Source organism: Penicillium griseofulvum (assembly GCF_001561935.1).
Source record: "Penicillium griseofulvum strain PG3 chromosome Unknown contig_79, whole genome shotgun sequence".
Classification (NCBI taxonomy): Eukaryota; Fungi; Ascomycota; class Eurotiomycetes; order Eurotiales; family Aspergillaceae; genus Penicillium; species Penicillium griseofulvum.
Genome location: NW_024467420.1, coordinates 2,421,610 through 2,436,484, shown reverse-complemented (window position 1 = coordinate 2,436,484; position 14,875 = coordinate 2,421,610). Strand labels below are relative to the sequence as shown.

Here is a 14,875-nt window from a genome sequence, read left to right as displayed (position 1 = left end):
GTCAAATGTGATGATATATATATATTAACCCCGTCTCATCTCTTTCTTTCTCTCACCTCTCACCTCTCACCTACGAACAACGGCGACATAACATAGTGTTATGCTGCGTTCGCAGCTTGTCTTCTACGTTCACAGTTCCCCACGATGAGATACGTGCGTCCCACTGGTGGCCGGGGACAGAGATCAAATCCATGAAGATGTCACCAACCTACCGTCCTGGCAGTGATTATAGCTTAAATAATGCTACAGGGCTCTTAGTCTTATTGCTTTTACTAAGTTCCTTAATACAAGCATGTTGAAGTTGCGTTTTATTACATCATGTGTTCTATTGTACTTAAAATTGTTATTGCATACTTTCCTCTCTGTCTATGTAGCCAGTGATGGTCGATATTATTATATTATGTAGGTATTTAATGAACAAAGCCGGTAAGAAACAACCGTGCAAAGTATACAAAACAAGCAAAAGTCTTAGAGAGCCTCATTCTACCTAGGAGTAGGACATCCCCTCCTGTTTGACCTCCAACCACTTTGAATACTACCTATATGCAGTGCACTACTAGAAGTAAACCCCGGAATCCAGAGCCATGTCTAACAACGTTAGTGAGATATAATTACCTGTCTGGACCCTCCCCATCTAACAGTTCCTATATCCCAGTACACCTGCGTCCCCGTCATCAAATGGCTAGTCCGAACCCTCCGTAACGACAACGTCGAAGCAGACGGACTAGCCACCTGGAACGCAATCTTAAACCTACGATTCCCATCAACACAAGGCTTCTTCATTCGCCCATACACCCACAGTGGTGCACGAGGATGTCGAGACTGGACCGAACTCCAACTTTCACATTTGAAAGATGGTCTCCAGAATCCAGTTCTTGTGTTGTACTATCAACGTGCCGATAGAGCGGATGATAATCAGTGGGAAAATGGACAGAAAGAGCTACAGCTGTATCTTGCGTTTCGGTATCGCAATTTCGCGGAAGATGCAGCGCCTATCTATGGCATTCTTGCTATTGGTGCTAAGTTGAAGATCTTCCAGTATGATAATCCCTCTCGGAGTATTGAAAGATTTGTTCCGCCTTGGGATTTGGAGCGGCATGATGAGCAGGTGTGGAATATGCTTAGGAGAATCAGCAGGAATCACACTGGTGGTGTGGTGGGTGAAGTAAAAAATGTCAAGATTGAGGCTGGTGGACAGGGAAATGAGGGAACGAAGAATGTTTGAAGGGGACTTGCGCCGTTTAATGTAAAGAAGTTAAAAGCGACTTGAGATTTTGGGAATGGGGTGGTAGGGGCAGCATGATGATGCTGTGTTGATGAATGTTGAGGACTGTGTAGCAGAAAATGGGTGCGATGCCCATAGCAAGATTCGACGAAGAGTCATCGATTCATGGCTTTCCGACCCTCAAAATCAATTTGCGTTTATCATAATTTCAAAATTATTTTTTTTTTCAATTTGCAACGCTCGAGAAGTTCTGCCACTCCTGAGACTCATGAATTCATGGGGGTATAGTGTAACAAAAGTCGCTAATATCATACAAAAATAGGTGATCAATGGCAGAGGTCCTCGATAATCACCCAAAGCAAATTACATCAATGCGTGTGAAGAGCCATCAAGACCAATCGAGTGAAGTATTAATCGTCAAGCTCATGAGGGGACATAGCTCTTGACGAGTCTTTCGATAAGCCCGGAGAATCCATGGCCATAGATGAAGGTGACATGGATAGCGGTGGGAAGGGCTCAGTTTGGTTGCTGGACATCCGGCGACTTGACGACTCGCTGAAGGTCTTGCTCGGGGTATTAAATTGCTCTTGTGATCGGAGACTTGAATTAGTGGGTGTTGCGGCGGGCTAATCAAGTAATCCGGTTAGGTGTATTCCAAGGTTTTCTCGCTGAGACCAGAAGATGCAGGATTCCATACCTTATCACCGCCTCCCGTATCAAGGCCTCGACTCAAAGCCAGCTCGTGTGCAGCAAGCCGTCGTCTCTCAATATCCGCTTCTTCTTCCAATGCCGCACGCTGCTCTTCTGTCTTCAAGTCTGCCATCGACGGTGTGTCACTTTGAGCACTAGCCGATCGTTTTGGAGATCGTTTCTTCTTCTTCTTTGTCTTTTTCGAGGATGCACCACCGAGACTGGACGCGGATGTAGACTGTATAAGTTCAGACTTCGCCCCGGACTGATCATCAGACTCCAAGCCCGTTCCACGGCGCCCGAAAGCAAGCGCAAACTCATCATCAAGTGGCACTGCATCTTCCTCCTCATCACTAGGGAAGAGATCCCCGCGCGAGCTAAGCGAGTTGTCCGTTCCGCGGGATGATTGCGTGGCACTGCGATTCCTCCTAGTAGGGCTAGGCGACAATATAACTCCATCATCATCCACAGCTTCCATTAGTGGCTCGTCTTCATGCGCATAGCGCCGGGCGCCGGGGTGTTCTTGGAGATCAGCAGCCGAAGGCCGATACTTGACTCCCCTTGCACCGAATCTCCACGGAAAGCGCTCGAGAAAACCAAGGAGAGAGGAGCTTGGAATTACAGTCGGGTCGTCGCGATTGTCTGGAATGTGCACGGTGCTCCTTCGCCTCGTGTTGCGTGTTCCGTAGCTCATCCTCCTCTGCCGACGCGGCTGGTCAGCAGGTCCGCGCGCCAGCCCGCTGCCAGCAAGGAGGCGGTCGAGTTCGCCGGTACTCCATCCAATCAGGCCGTCATCTTCTTCTTCGTTGGCCCAATCATCGTAGAAATCAAAGTTGGCTTCGGTTTGACCGCGTCGTCGCCGTCTTAGGTGGTCATCTCGGCTCGGGAGGCAAGGTGCTGTACATGCAGCCACGCAGTTTCCAATGGACTCAAAACACGGGGATATGTAGTTGTGGGAGAAAGTATAAAGTCCTTCTTGCGCAGTTTCGTTGGCGGTCTCAATGTTATGGGAGATCTGATTGATCCGTTGTCGGATGCGGGGGTCGCGCGGTCGCATCATATTGAGCAACCGTGTCGACAATAGATACTGCTAACGATGAATCTCGTGTGATTCGCTCCACCAGCTGTCGCCGGCGACATTGGAAAAGTTACAGGGGTTGAGCAGAGGCAAGTGAAGTCGAGACGAATCCTACCTGGCGATGTCATTCCTTGCTGAGTCAGCGCGGGTAATTTCCTGGGGGAAATTTGGATTGATGAGGATGCGTTTAGGAGGGAAAGAGGGTCATTGAGGGAATTTGGAGAGAGCATTGTTCGATATATTCAGGATGGTCTACTATGTTCGGTTCTTGAAAACCCCAAGGATCCAGCAGCAGAAAGGGTCCATCTACCTCTCCGCTCTTATCTGCATCACCACTGATTTGGGAGACTGTTTTTTCGCTGAAGATGTTGATTTGATGGTGATAGCCCGTGACCATTCCTCTCGGGCCCTGTTTGAGAAAACGATAAAATGGAATGCCAGTAATCGCGAACTTGCTATTACATTGGGTCCTCTCCCATCCAATCTGGCCCAGCAGTCCATGGTGTTGACGGTTCAAGTGCCGAACCTACCAGGATATTCTGTATCCCAGTATCCTCTCATACCATTAGTGGTTGGTGCAACAAGTGCTCCATTTGGGTCTCGATCTGTGCCAGCGGAGAAGCTGGTTCAACGACAGATTCAATACAGCGGCAAAGCAGTTCCCATACAAATATGGGAAGAGACAGGAAATAGCATTGCTCGACACATATGGTAATCCACCCTTCTACTTACCTTTTGTTTTCCCCCCCGAGGTGCTAAACAGCAATGTTTCTAGGGATGCGGGCCTCGCAACAGTTACATATCTTCACATGATCTGTGATAATATAAAGACGGCCCGTAATGGCAGCCAAGGAACTGAACCTAAAATACCAGCTTTGAAACACGTCCTATCCATCGACCGCAGCCAGCCTCTTCAGGTCGTTGAACTAGGTGCCGGATGTGGGATAGTGGGAATTGCATTGGCAACAATGCTTCCCAACTGTTCGGTCATACTCACGGACCTCCCTGAGGTCGAGGACATAGTAACACGCAATATTAATGCTGCCCAACTCGCAGCCACGTCCAGTCTTCGCTATCAAAACCTCGACTGGGACGACCCACCAGATGAGCTCTGTCCCCGGCCCATTGAGCTCATTCTTGTCTCTGATTGCACCTACAATGCAGACAGCCTGCCAGCGCTAGTGTCTACGCTCGATCGATTGGTTCGGACATCTTCGGAGGCAATCATTTTGGTGGCTTTGAAAAGACGACATGACAGCGAAACGGTGTTTTTCGACTTGATGCGGTCGGCGGGATTTACGGCGGTGCAGGACAGCGTCGAGATCCCCTCGCAACACGATGATGTGGATGAGATTGAGTTTTACTGCTACAGTCGATCAACCGGGGGAAATAGCATATAGAAAATTTACCCCGAAACAACCATTGCAAAGGATCATCCCCCTGGAAAGAAAATATAACGCCCTAGAGCTAACAATAAAAGAACCACATTGAAGCATAGGAACCAAGCAGTGAGACGGCGCAATAACAAAAACCTTGTAGATACTCCAAATAAAGGCAATGCGGGTTTTTTGCTCTGAAGGGTACTATTTTAATTTCTGGATGATGGCGTAGCTGATATAAAGCAAGCACCTGCACGAGCCCTGTACAAGGTTGACAAGTCTGATCTATCATAACCTTGGAATTCTCAGTGCTTACCTAATTGTATATTTTCAGTGTTCTGGAATACAACATATGAAAAATACTCCGTAATTAGGGTGGACCAGAACCATACTTTGTCATGGTGGGTCCAAAAACTGGAGTTACGCAAGAATTTAATGTATGTTAGCACGTTACATAGAGTAAGAATTTACTGAAGAAATGCGTAATTTAGAGCCTCAATTGGTTACGGGGTACTTGAGGTCTAGGTATATGGGCTATAGATATACATAATGTGAAGTAGAAGTCCGAACCTTGGAACTCTCCCGGTGTAAAATTCCGGGTTCCGATAAGGTTTGCAAAAATTAGTATCGATGTTCTTTTTTTTTCATACAGAATACAATTCAGTATCGTATCATTTCAGAGAATGATTGCAAATTGCTACATTGTGTAAGGAGAGTATACATTTACGAAATGATCACCCTGTATTGGCATCTTGAGGAACATTGGAGCTATGTTGATCACTAAATATCTCGGACTGGGCTCCGCTCTAGATTTTGGAAATGGGAAAAGAAAGGTTGGTTGATTTACCTGGTCCGTGCGCAGAAGAATCAAGTATCAGACGTGCGTCATATATTCTCGCCTAGAGAGCTTGATCCTTCCAATTTTACGGCATATTCCTCGGCATTGTGCATGCTATCACCTGCACGTCTATATCACATAGCTCTATGCACTAAAAATATAAACCTCGTACTCCGTACAGAATACGGACCAACAATGCCACGTATGTACCTGGATGTACGGAGTACGGAGTACCTAGACTCAAGTATAAGTTTGATCATCAGGGATATACTACCGAGGACAAATCATAGACAGTACACACACCGCTGCCATTGAATCCAGTAATTCCGATATCTGCATGGGATTCGACTCCTGCATGATGCAGTCACAAATATAAGACCTATCGTGAGGTATTAATGGATGCCTAAACAAGAGCCCGAAATATAATCGCGCATCTTTATCCAAAATAGTATTAGAACGAAAAAAACATAGATGTCTTGTTGTGTACCACAGAAGCCCTTGGGAAGTACAAGCCCTTTTTTCGCTGAGTAAGCATCACTTTTTTTTTTCTTCCCCACGAAGTACAGCCTCCGTCATCTTCTCTCCAGGTATCCCTCAATAACTCCCCTACTTTTTTTTGGGTCCTTGCACAGCTTATTTACAAGGTGAGTCTTTTAATTTCCAAGTGAACTTGTTTTGGGGTGTGTGTGTGACCCCGTGCGGCGTTTTATTTCCCCCAATGGTCGTGTGCCCTAAGCTCGCTCACTGCCCCCCCAAAAGAAAAATTTCTCACAAAACTCTCGACCCCTTCTTCTCATCCGTCCTTTTTTTTCTCTCATAGCTATCATAGCACCTGGAAAATATACCAGGCTTGCTAACAATCCTACTCTTAGATCTCTTCCGGTCATTTAGGCCCACTTATTCGACCCTGCCTTTGGAATCCCCAAAGGCGATTCGGTCACCACGGCTCCAGTAGCCTCCATTCTGGTTCTTAGCCAAATTGTCTCCACTCAACGTCTCCGCGACACTCTTAACAACATTCCACCTCCTGGTCTTCTCTGAATTTTCGTCCGGTGCGCCTTTTTTCGTCCCGTTGACGTCCCCGGAGATTATTCCCTCGTTCTCTGAGCTGCCGCATAGGACTTCTTTCAAGGTTCTTCCTCTTCAGGGGGAAGGGTCTAGGAGGCTTGGTCCAGTCAACTACGGTTGTGACACTTTTCGTCCTCCCTAACGCGCAGTCGCCTGCCGGTTTAAAAACCTCTTATTATTTCTCTTTTCTTCTATTATTGTGCTGAGTCGCAGCGGCATGGTTATGGCACCGACTGCGTGTGTATCGACTGCTGAAGTATGCACCTTCAGAAAAGACTATACCAATAGTCTGGACCATCTTTGTCTTGTCAGCAGTCATGGGGACAACAAATTGTTGCAATCATCGTTGACTGCCAAGGAGCTTGTTTTGGATGTGTTGAAGAAGCGTGCGGCGGAAGTGGATGTGGACCACTGTGGTCCTGGTGATGAGGATGCTTTTTATGTGGCGGATATGGGTGAAGTCTACCGCCAGCATATGCGCTGGAAGATGAACTTGGGCCGTGTGAAGCCCTTTTATGGTAGGCCTTTCTCTGCCACTGCATCCCCGACCAAGGACCCCCGCTAACGAAAAACCAACAGCTGTCAAGTGTAACCCGGACCCGGAAGTACTCCGGCTCATGGCCCAGCTTGGAAACGGTTTCGACTGTGCCTCCAAGTCTGAGATTGATATGGCCCTTCAGACGGGCATTGATCCTAGCCGCATTATTTATGCGCAACCCTGCAAGACCAAGTCTTACTTGCGCTACGCCGCCGAGGTCGGCGTTAAGCAGATGACCTTCGACAATGCTGATGAGCTGTACAAGATCAAGTCCACCTTCCCGGAGGCGGAACTCTACCTCCGCATCTTGACCGATGACTCGACCAGCTTGTGCCGGCTGAGCATGAAGTTTGGTGCTTCCATGGACCAGGCTCGTCCTTTGCTTGAATTGGCTTATAAATTGGACCTTAAGGTCGTCGGTGTCAGCTTCCACGTCGGATCTGGCGCCGAGGATCCCCGGGCTTTCCTCAAGGCCGTGCAAGATGCCCGCATGGTCTTCGACCAGGCGGGAGAGATCGGCCACGAACTCCACACTCTGGATGTTGGCGGCGGCTTCTGCCAGGACACATTTGAGAAGTTCGCGGGCATTCTTGGCGAAGCCGTGGACACTTACTTCCCGCCCAACATTCGTGTGATTGCCGAGCCCGGTCGCTACTATGTAGCAACTGCCTACACACTGGCTGCCAACGTCATTGCGCGGCGTGACATTCCGGATCCAGAAGATCCCTCTCGTGATGCTTTCATGCTGTACCTGAACGACGGCGTCTATGGAAACTTTTCGAACATCATCTTTGATCATCAGCACCCCGTCGCTCAGGTTCTCACCTGTGCCTCGGACGGCTCCCAGCCTGCTTCTCCGAACTCTGCGACTTCGGAGGACGTTACCTACTCTATCTGGGGACCTACCTGTGATGGCATTGATGTTATAACTCAACGTATTGTCTTGCCTGCCCTTTTGAACACCGGCGACTGGCTTTACTTTGAGGAGATGGGAGCCTACACCAAGTGCAGCGCTACCCGTTTCAACGGCTTCTCGGACAACCACGAGGTGATCTATATTTCTAGCGAGCCTGGTGCCTCCGCTCTGCTCAATTACTAGTTTGATATTTGTCGTCACACTTGTTTGTCTTTCCACTCGTTTGCAATTGTGTCTTTTTTGGAGTCACTTTTTGTTCGATGACCTCTACCCTTGGGGCCATCTAATATAGTATCTATTGTGCGTTCTTGCTGCATATCCCATTGTGTTTCCCGACCCCTAGATTCTAAACTAGAATAGAGCTCGTCTCTGTATAGACATGCCCGACTATGTAGATATGTTTTGGTATCAGTTGTGGTTGATGTGTTGCTTTATGTGTGATTATCGGTTGTGCTTTCGGGTGTAAAATATGAAATTCCTGACGTCTGATTGCAGGTGTATCTACTCTATCACATTTACAAGGTATCATGAGAAATTAACCATCACGCATCTATAAACAGGCGCCCCGTCAAAATCTAGACCAAGCGCTCCACACTTAGCTCCACACCCTCTCCCTCACCCGCCTGAACCAGCCCACCCGCTTCGAGCTTCTTCTTCCACTTGGCCGACTCGTATCGAGCCAAAATCAATGTAATGCGCGCAATGACAGCCGGGTCTGCGGATTCCGCAACAACAGCGGAGGGAGTGCAAGTCCAGCGTCCAAACGCCCAGTTGAGAATATAATACTGCACCCCATCCGTCTCGAGGGTCTGCCTCGCAATGGAATTATCCGATGACTCCACCGGAAGATCCTTGTTCGAGCAACGAACAATGCCCTTGATGCGATACACCTCCTCACGAGACGCAGAAGACAGGAACCGCTCCAGAGCAGCAACATCAACCGTCTTGCCCTCAACATCCGACTTCAAAAGAACAGAAAGAACCTCCACCTCAGACTGATGATCATGCTGATGGTGATGATCATGTCCATGGCCAGCCGTAACCCCATCCTCCGACTCCTTAAACAAAGCCCCATCAATACCAAGCAACACATCCATATCAACCTTCCCCTTATTCGACTTAACCCAAGGCGTCTCAACCTCCAAATCACCCACCCGATCCAAACAAACATCAAACCGTCCCGGCGAATCCTCCCACTTATTAAAAACAATCAAATCGGTATACTTCGCCTGGATCTTCGCCGTGTACGAAGTATCCTCATACCCCTCCCAGTTCTCCACATCGATAACACTAATGACACCATCGAGGACGTAATGTCCGCTCTCACGCGCGAGTCGGTTCACCTCCATCGCGAGAGTGGCAGGGAATGCGCTGCCGCTGGTCTCGATCACAATCCGGTCCGGTTGCACTTCGGCGCGGAGTTGGTCCAGCGCATCGCTGAGTTGGCCGACGAGGTTGCAGCAGATACAGCCGTTGAGGAGTTCGCGCACGCCGCTGATGGATTGTGTTGAGGCTAGTTGGGAGTCCACGGCTAAGTCGCCGAATTCGTTCTTGAGGAGGGCGAGCTTGTAGGTCTTTGGGAGTTGGGGGATTAGGTTCAGGAGCAGGGTTGTTTTTCCTGATCCGAGGAACCCCGTCACTATTGTTATGGGAATCGGGGCCATTTTTGCGGTGTTTGGAGGGTTGTTGGGCTGTTGTTGCTTTGATGTTGAGGCTATCGGGGATCGCTGATGGAGGGGCTAGCCCTAGATTAGGAGCCCTAATTGCCGTTTTGGGTTGTTATATATTGGTTTTCGACCTCAAATTTTAGGGAGCTGTTTCTTCGATAGGACGATAATATTGCCCATTGTCTTGGACTGTGAGGTAGTGATACTGGAATATAAAGTTGGATGGCAAACAAGTGCAGTGCATAGAGGATGCAGGCCCGTACATGGGAACAAACCATCCAAAATGAACGAGTTCAGACAGCTGCTTCAAATAACTAATGTAGCAGACTATATTTTGACACTGGCACTATCGATGTCGTCTTGTACAAATGAAGTTTTCAAAGTGTAAAAGAAACGGAAGAATAAGCTAATATCTAGTACTCAGCAGCAGGCGGCCTAGTGGCAACATGACAATGTGTACCAGGTGCCTAAGATCTTCCACTATGTGACTGTTCAGTTCGACTGCGGTCGTGATCGCGTTTAATTAAATACTTCTGGGTGTCAAAACCCCCATCTTTTCTTTCATAGAAATGTTAGAGAGAGCCTCAGGTCATATTTGGTACCTGAGGAATTTCAGCTCACCCAGCATTGAACCCAGCATTGAGAGTTGCTCGCTCTCTTTCCTTCCCCTACTTGAGTCACAAGTCAGGATAGCCTTTATGCTGGGAGACAATCATGACGGTGCTAGACATGGTTACCGTCTAAGTGCTTAACCTCATGCTGTATGTTGGTACAAATTGTATCCCTTAAGAACTATACATATCAGACACCTGAATAGCGAAATTTATACTGGAAATTAGTGAAACCGCCATAAACGTAGAGCATAATGCATAATCTATATTCAATACTTTTCGTATACCTCAGAATGCACGTTGAATGTGTGAGTTGAGATTGACCAGTTGATGAAGAAACTGTGAAAATGCTTTATATACACCTCGAGGTATGCAAGCCGGACATGAATTTAGATCTGGATAACTTTGAAACGTTCAGCCTGCTCACAAGATCCCCCAAGAAATAACAGTTACCCAAATCCAGTCCTTTAAACCAGATATGGCACAATCAATGTCTCGAGGTAGACCGATACTTCGCCCCCGTTGTTCCCTTATTCGGTTTATCGCTCGCCCTAACCCATGATCGATACTCGGATCGCTGGCGACGGGAGTGATGTGCCGGTGCACCACGGCTGGTAACTACCGAGTGGTCTGTGTAATTGACATTCTGATTGCGATCTTGATCAGATTCTTCATCGCTGGAACGACTCATTCTTCGGGATGGAGAGCTCATTTTGTATAGAGTTTAAGGACGGGTGGATTCAAATTATTGTTCAGTTGAGCGGTAATGGGTGAAGAGATACTTTGGTCCTTTCTTATACGGAGTGGCGGCGGTGGCACACTTCGCCCAAATATTGGTTTACTTCATTGTGAACACATCTTGATGAAATAAACAAAGCGGCAACTTGAGATATTATTCTATTTTGCTAAGATTGGTTGATAGGCTGTTGAATGCCAATGGAGATGTCTAGTAGTATGACCAGGAACCAATATATGGGTTGGCGCCGATAAAATCGGTAATGAACACTCATATTTTGAGCTCGGGTCTCATTATCCCATAGGAATGGTTTCTTCGTATCGAGAGTCAAATGCTAATGAGATGTGAATCTCAGACTAAAAGAAGCAATGTGGTAGCTGCTCTGTAACAAGGATGGGTCCTATCACGTGTTGGCTATATAGATGGTAACACAAGGATAATTTGGTGGGAAGAGAATTCCAAGGTTGAGTCCAGATCTGACCTGAATTGTATTCTGACTGCTATATCTACTACGCTTCACTATGTCTGCTCCTAAGATTACATGTTATGTCGACATTGTCAGTCCCTTCGCATATATTGGGTTTTATGTGCTGCAGGTATTGAGAATGAGAGAACCTGGACGATGCTTTTATCTGACACGGTTTTAGAACTCACCCACCTTTGCAGGTTGTGAAATCACATATGTTCCGATTCTACTTGGAGGTTTGATGATTACATGTGGCAATAAACCTCCACTTCAAATCAAAAGTGAGTCGATATCCTAATCTCAAGTGTGAAGTTCCAAGATTCGCATAACAGAAACTTATGAATATCGTTCCCATTCAGATAAGAAACCCTACATAGTCCAACAGCGACTGCGATGGGCGAAATACTTCTCAGTCCCGATTATCGAGAAGTTCCCTAAAGACTTCCCCTTCGGCACGTTGTCCGTACAACGTGCGCTGTGCGTGATCTCTCAGAAAGCACCAGGAAAGCTAGCTCCAGTGATTGGGGCCCTATTTCATGCGGCTTGGGTTGAAGGTAACACAGCAATCGGTGAACCTGATCACTTCGGCCCTGTGATCGAGTCCATATTTGGGAAGCAAGAGACGCTTGAAATAATGTCTGCTGTAAGTCCATTTCAATACTGCCCAAGATTGCAACTACAGTAGTTCTTCGTAAATGCCACCTGAGCACTAAGTTAACTTGGCGCTTAGATGAACAACCCCGACACCAAAGCCCTTCTGGCTGCGGGTACTGCTCGGTCTTTTAACTCGGGAGCTTTTGGGCTGCCGTGGTTCGAGTGCACGAACTCCAAAGGCGAGACCGAGGGCTTCTGGGGTGTCGACCATTTAGGACAAGTGGCTGATTTCCTGGGTTTGGATCGCGCCCTCGAGAAAGGATTTAGAGCAACTCTCTAGTATACGAGTAGTGGCAATTTGGATCGAATACCGTGAATTGTAAAGTGTGCTGTGAAATTCGCGATTCAAAGAAGTTCAACCGCTGCCGCATTTAATTATACATGTTAAATAATGAGCGAGGGATCCTGTCCCTAGAGAATGATTGCGATCACCGACATCCGCAATGTCCAACAAGCCGCAAAAGACATCAAACCATTTCAAACCTCCAGTCAATGGAGACTAGACTCTCAAACGCCAAGAATATGCCAATTCTCTACTTCGTCGGCAGTGAGTGCTTATTACTCATATGCTTCTCTCGTAGGAAGTCACAAATCTGTTCGTTGCTCATATTATCAATGCATTCGCGCTCCTCCTGAGAAAGTTCTAAACATTAATATCTTCGTCAACAACCCAGTCATAGAAGTTGCCAGGAAACTCATGGAAAGATGAACATACCTTGAGGTACCGTCTCCTCGACTTGATTGGACCCACCTGAAATAGAGCGAATGTGACCCTGAACGGTACGTAACGCTCCTTGTGCAGCAGGCAACGCACCCTCCATTAGCGTATCCTTCGCGGCGACGATCTTCTCTTGGGCGACGGAGCCAATGGAATTCCCAAACTCTGAAATCGAGCCACCAGGAGCCATTGAGTCTAACTGGTGTTTCATGCCTGCCAATACATCTTCCCCTTCTTGTCCCTCGGCTTGTTGGAATACAGCGTCATTCGCCTTCATCTCAACCTCGGACTGTTTCTGTTGTCCGATTGCAACATTGGAATCCAAGTACAATGCATCGCTGGAGGTGTCGGGAACCGTGGTGAAGCTTTTCACTTGTTTTGAGTCGGAGATCTCTTCGGATTCAGGCAATCTTGCCCCCATCTCTTCTTTGGCCTGTCTGCGTTGTTCGCGTGCAACATGGGAGTCTAAGTACAATGAGTCGCTGGAGGTGTCTGGGATCATGGTGAAACGTTTTGCTTGCTTCGAGTGGGAGTATTTTTCGGATTCTGGAAACGACATGGTGTGGGAAGAGTGATAGGTATTGTAAGTAGCAAAGTGGTGGGTGTAGGGCTGAGGCTAACGTAGGGCTGATTTCGGGTGATCTCCTCAAATTGCGTAGGGTATGACACTAGAAAGGAAGGAGATCGAGGATTCTAGGCAGGAAATTCTGGGTAATTGGTCTTGTTTCACTGGACTTCTTCCACGTCCAAGGTGGTTCCTAGCAATGACGTCAGTTGGTTCCACTTTTAATGTTCGACACTCAAGATCTGCAGATATACTGGTATTTTTTATTTAATAGAGATCCTATATCATATTGGTATTTCACTTGAATTTACATTGCTTTTACCGGAGTGACTCTTGCTAGGAAGGGGGCAACTCTGGCTCACCACTTTGATCAAGACCATTTTCCCAATCTTTTTGGGTGGTTTATCAAATTGCAAATGAAGCTTTGGCACTACATATAGTATACATTTAAACACCTCAAAAAGCGGAGATACGTCAGTATGGTAGGCTATGAAGAAACAAAAAAGGACGAGAAACGAAAAACAGATATGATTGCGATGCTTATTACTAGGTGGAAGGAGCAGGAATGCGCCTTTACACCAGTCACGAACTGACCAAGAGAGGGAGAGGTCTTTCTCTCCACTAGAATACACGGCCCTAGAGAGATGGACATAATATTCCAACAGATGGTCTTGACTTCTCTATATAAAAACAATGAAAATCCCAGTATCTAACACGGTTTCACGAAAGAAAAGTCCTTATGACAACACCCTTTTTTGTTATTGGCTTTGCCCAGGTGGTTCCTATCGAACGTATGCGTATTAAGAAATCAGTTTCTTTTGTATCGTAGAAGTTTAGGCTTGAATTATATTCCCTTTATCAAAGAAGGGTATATAGATATCGCCAACTCTCAGTTTTCTTTTAATTTTCATTGAACTCATTCCATCATTCCTTCAGTGTTCTGTTATATCTCACTTCACTATCAAATCATGGCTTCCTATATACATATTTGACCACTATAACAAAATCCCGACTCCGTCATGGCCAAATAATCGAAGTGTGGCTCTCAATATCAGTCAAGTATCAGTCAGATTTTGACTAATCGATGTTGTGCTTTTTGTTTCAAAGGAAAAAATTAGACCTTCCTAAAAGCCACATAGGAGAAATCACTACTTATCATGAAGGATGAATGTAGTCATAGGATTGCTATTTAAGATCAGAGTCTTCTTATCCTTCCTCTTCACCTCTCAATAACCTCACTAGCAACCATATCCTTTGGATCTTCGAGTTAAAATCTCTTGACCTATCAGTAGTATTTACAAGGACGAAAGGCTGACTAGCACTGATTGTCTGTAGTCTGACACCTCCCATCCAACGTTAGGAACATAATCGAAGTGAGATAAAACCCCTCGGATCCTCCTTACCTAAATCCACATCAAATACCAAGCTCACAAGGAAGATATGAACCAAGGACTCGAAGAGTTTACCCTCCTACTAGTTAAGGTCTCAGCAGCCTCACGCCAGTGCACTAATTGTGCAAGAAGCACAGCGGATCCTTGATTGTCGTCTGGCTTTAGACTCGATGAACCAGTACATATTCTCCCCTCGCTACCTGCAGTTGTTGTACGATGCACTGGAACAAAAATGAGCGGTCCTGTTGGATCTCTGGATTTACTTTGAGCACAGGAAGAATAGGACGATGAGATGCTAGGACCGTGGCAAGGGTTAAGGTGTAAGGTAAGACTTG

At 46.8% G+C, this 14,875-nt stretch overlaps 7 protein-coding genes across 7 annotated transcripts; 4 read left to right on the top strand and 3 right to left on the bottom strand.

Annotated features, from left to right (window-relative positions):
- Window positions 1-584: 584 nt before the first annotated feature.
- PGRI_008130 (uncharacterized protein) lies at window positions 585-1,225 on the top strand (the record flags this gene model as incomplete). The annotated part of the gene is made up of 2 exons (XM_040788526.1): window positions 585-596; window positions 656-1,225. The coding sequence occupies 2 exons, from the start codon at window positions 585-587 to the stop codon at window positions 1,223-1,225; spliced, it is 582 nt and encodes a 193-aa protein (XP_040652298.1).
- A 643-nt stretch (window positions 1,226-1,868) lies between these two features.
- On the bottom strand, window positions 1,869-2,975 carry PGRI_008120 (uncharacterized protein; the record flags this gene model as incomplete). Its single annotated transcript, XM_040788525.1, has 1 exon — window positions 1,869-2,975. The coding sequence occupies one exon, from the start codon at window positions 2,973-2,975 to the stop codon at window positions 1,869-1,871; it is 1,107 nt and encodes a 368-aa protein (XP_040652297.1).
- A 265-nt stretch (window positions 2,976-3,240) lies between these two features.
- Window positions 3,241-4,393, top strand: PGRI_008110 (protein N-lysine methyltransferase family protein; the record flags this gene model as incomplete). The annotated part of the gene is made up of 2 exons (XM_040788524.1): window positions 3,241-3,704; window positions 3,769-4,393. 2 exons carry the CDS (start codon window positions 3,241-3,243, stop codon window positions 4,391-4,393), a joined length of 1,089 nt encoding a protein of 362 aa, XP_040652296.1.
- A 2,102-nt stretch (window positions 4,394-6,495) lies between these two features.
- PGRI_008100 (type III PLP-dependent enzyme) lies at window positions 6,496-7,915 on the top strand (the record flags this gene model as incomplete). The annotated part of the gene is made up of 2 exons (XM_040788523.1): window positions 6,496-6,796; window positions 6,858-7,915. The coding sequence occupies 2 exons, from the start codon at window positions 6,496-6,498 to the stop codon at window positions 7,913-7,915; spliced, it is 1,359 nt and encodes a 452-aa protein (XP_040652295.1).
- Window positions 7,916-8,307: 392 nt separating this feature from the next.
- PGRI_008090 (GTP-binding protein) lies at window positions 8,308-9,396 on the bottom strand (the record flags this gene model as incomplete). Its single annotated transcript, XM_040788522.1, has 1 exon — window positions 8,308-9,396. The coding sequence occupies one exon, from the start codon at window positions 9,394-9,396 to the stop codon at window positions 8,308-8,310; it is 1,089 nt and encodes a 362-aa protein (XP_040652294.1).
- Window positions 9,397-11,267: 1,871 nt separating this feature from the next.
- PGRI_008080 (putative 2-hydroxychromene-2-carboxylate isomerase) lies at window positions 11,268-12,146 on the top strand (the record flags this gene model as incomplete). Its single annotated transcript, XM_040788521.1, has 4 exons — window positions 11,268-11,342; window positions 11,394-11,493; window positions 11,545-11,855; window positions 11,943-12,146. The coding sequence occupies 4 exons, from the start codon at window positions 11,268-11,270 to the stop codon at window positions 12,144-12,146; spliced, it is 690 nt and encodes a 229-aa protein (XP_040652293.1).
- A 415-nt stretch (window positions 12,147-12,561) lies between these two features.
- Window positions 12,562-13,143, bottom strand: PGRI_008070 (uncharacterized protein; the record flags this gene model as incomplete). The annotated part of the gene is made up of 1 exon (XM_040788520.1): window positions 12,562-13,143. One exon carries the CDS (start codon window positions 13,141-13,143, stop codon window positions 12,562-12,564), a length of 582 nt encoding a protein of 193 aa, XP_040652292.1.
- Between the last annotated feature and the right edge of the window lie 1,732 nt (window positions 13,144-14,875).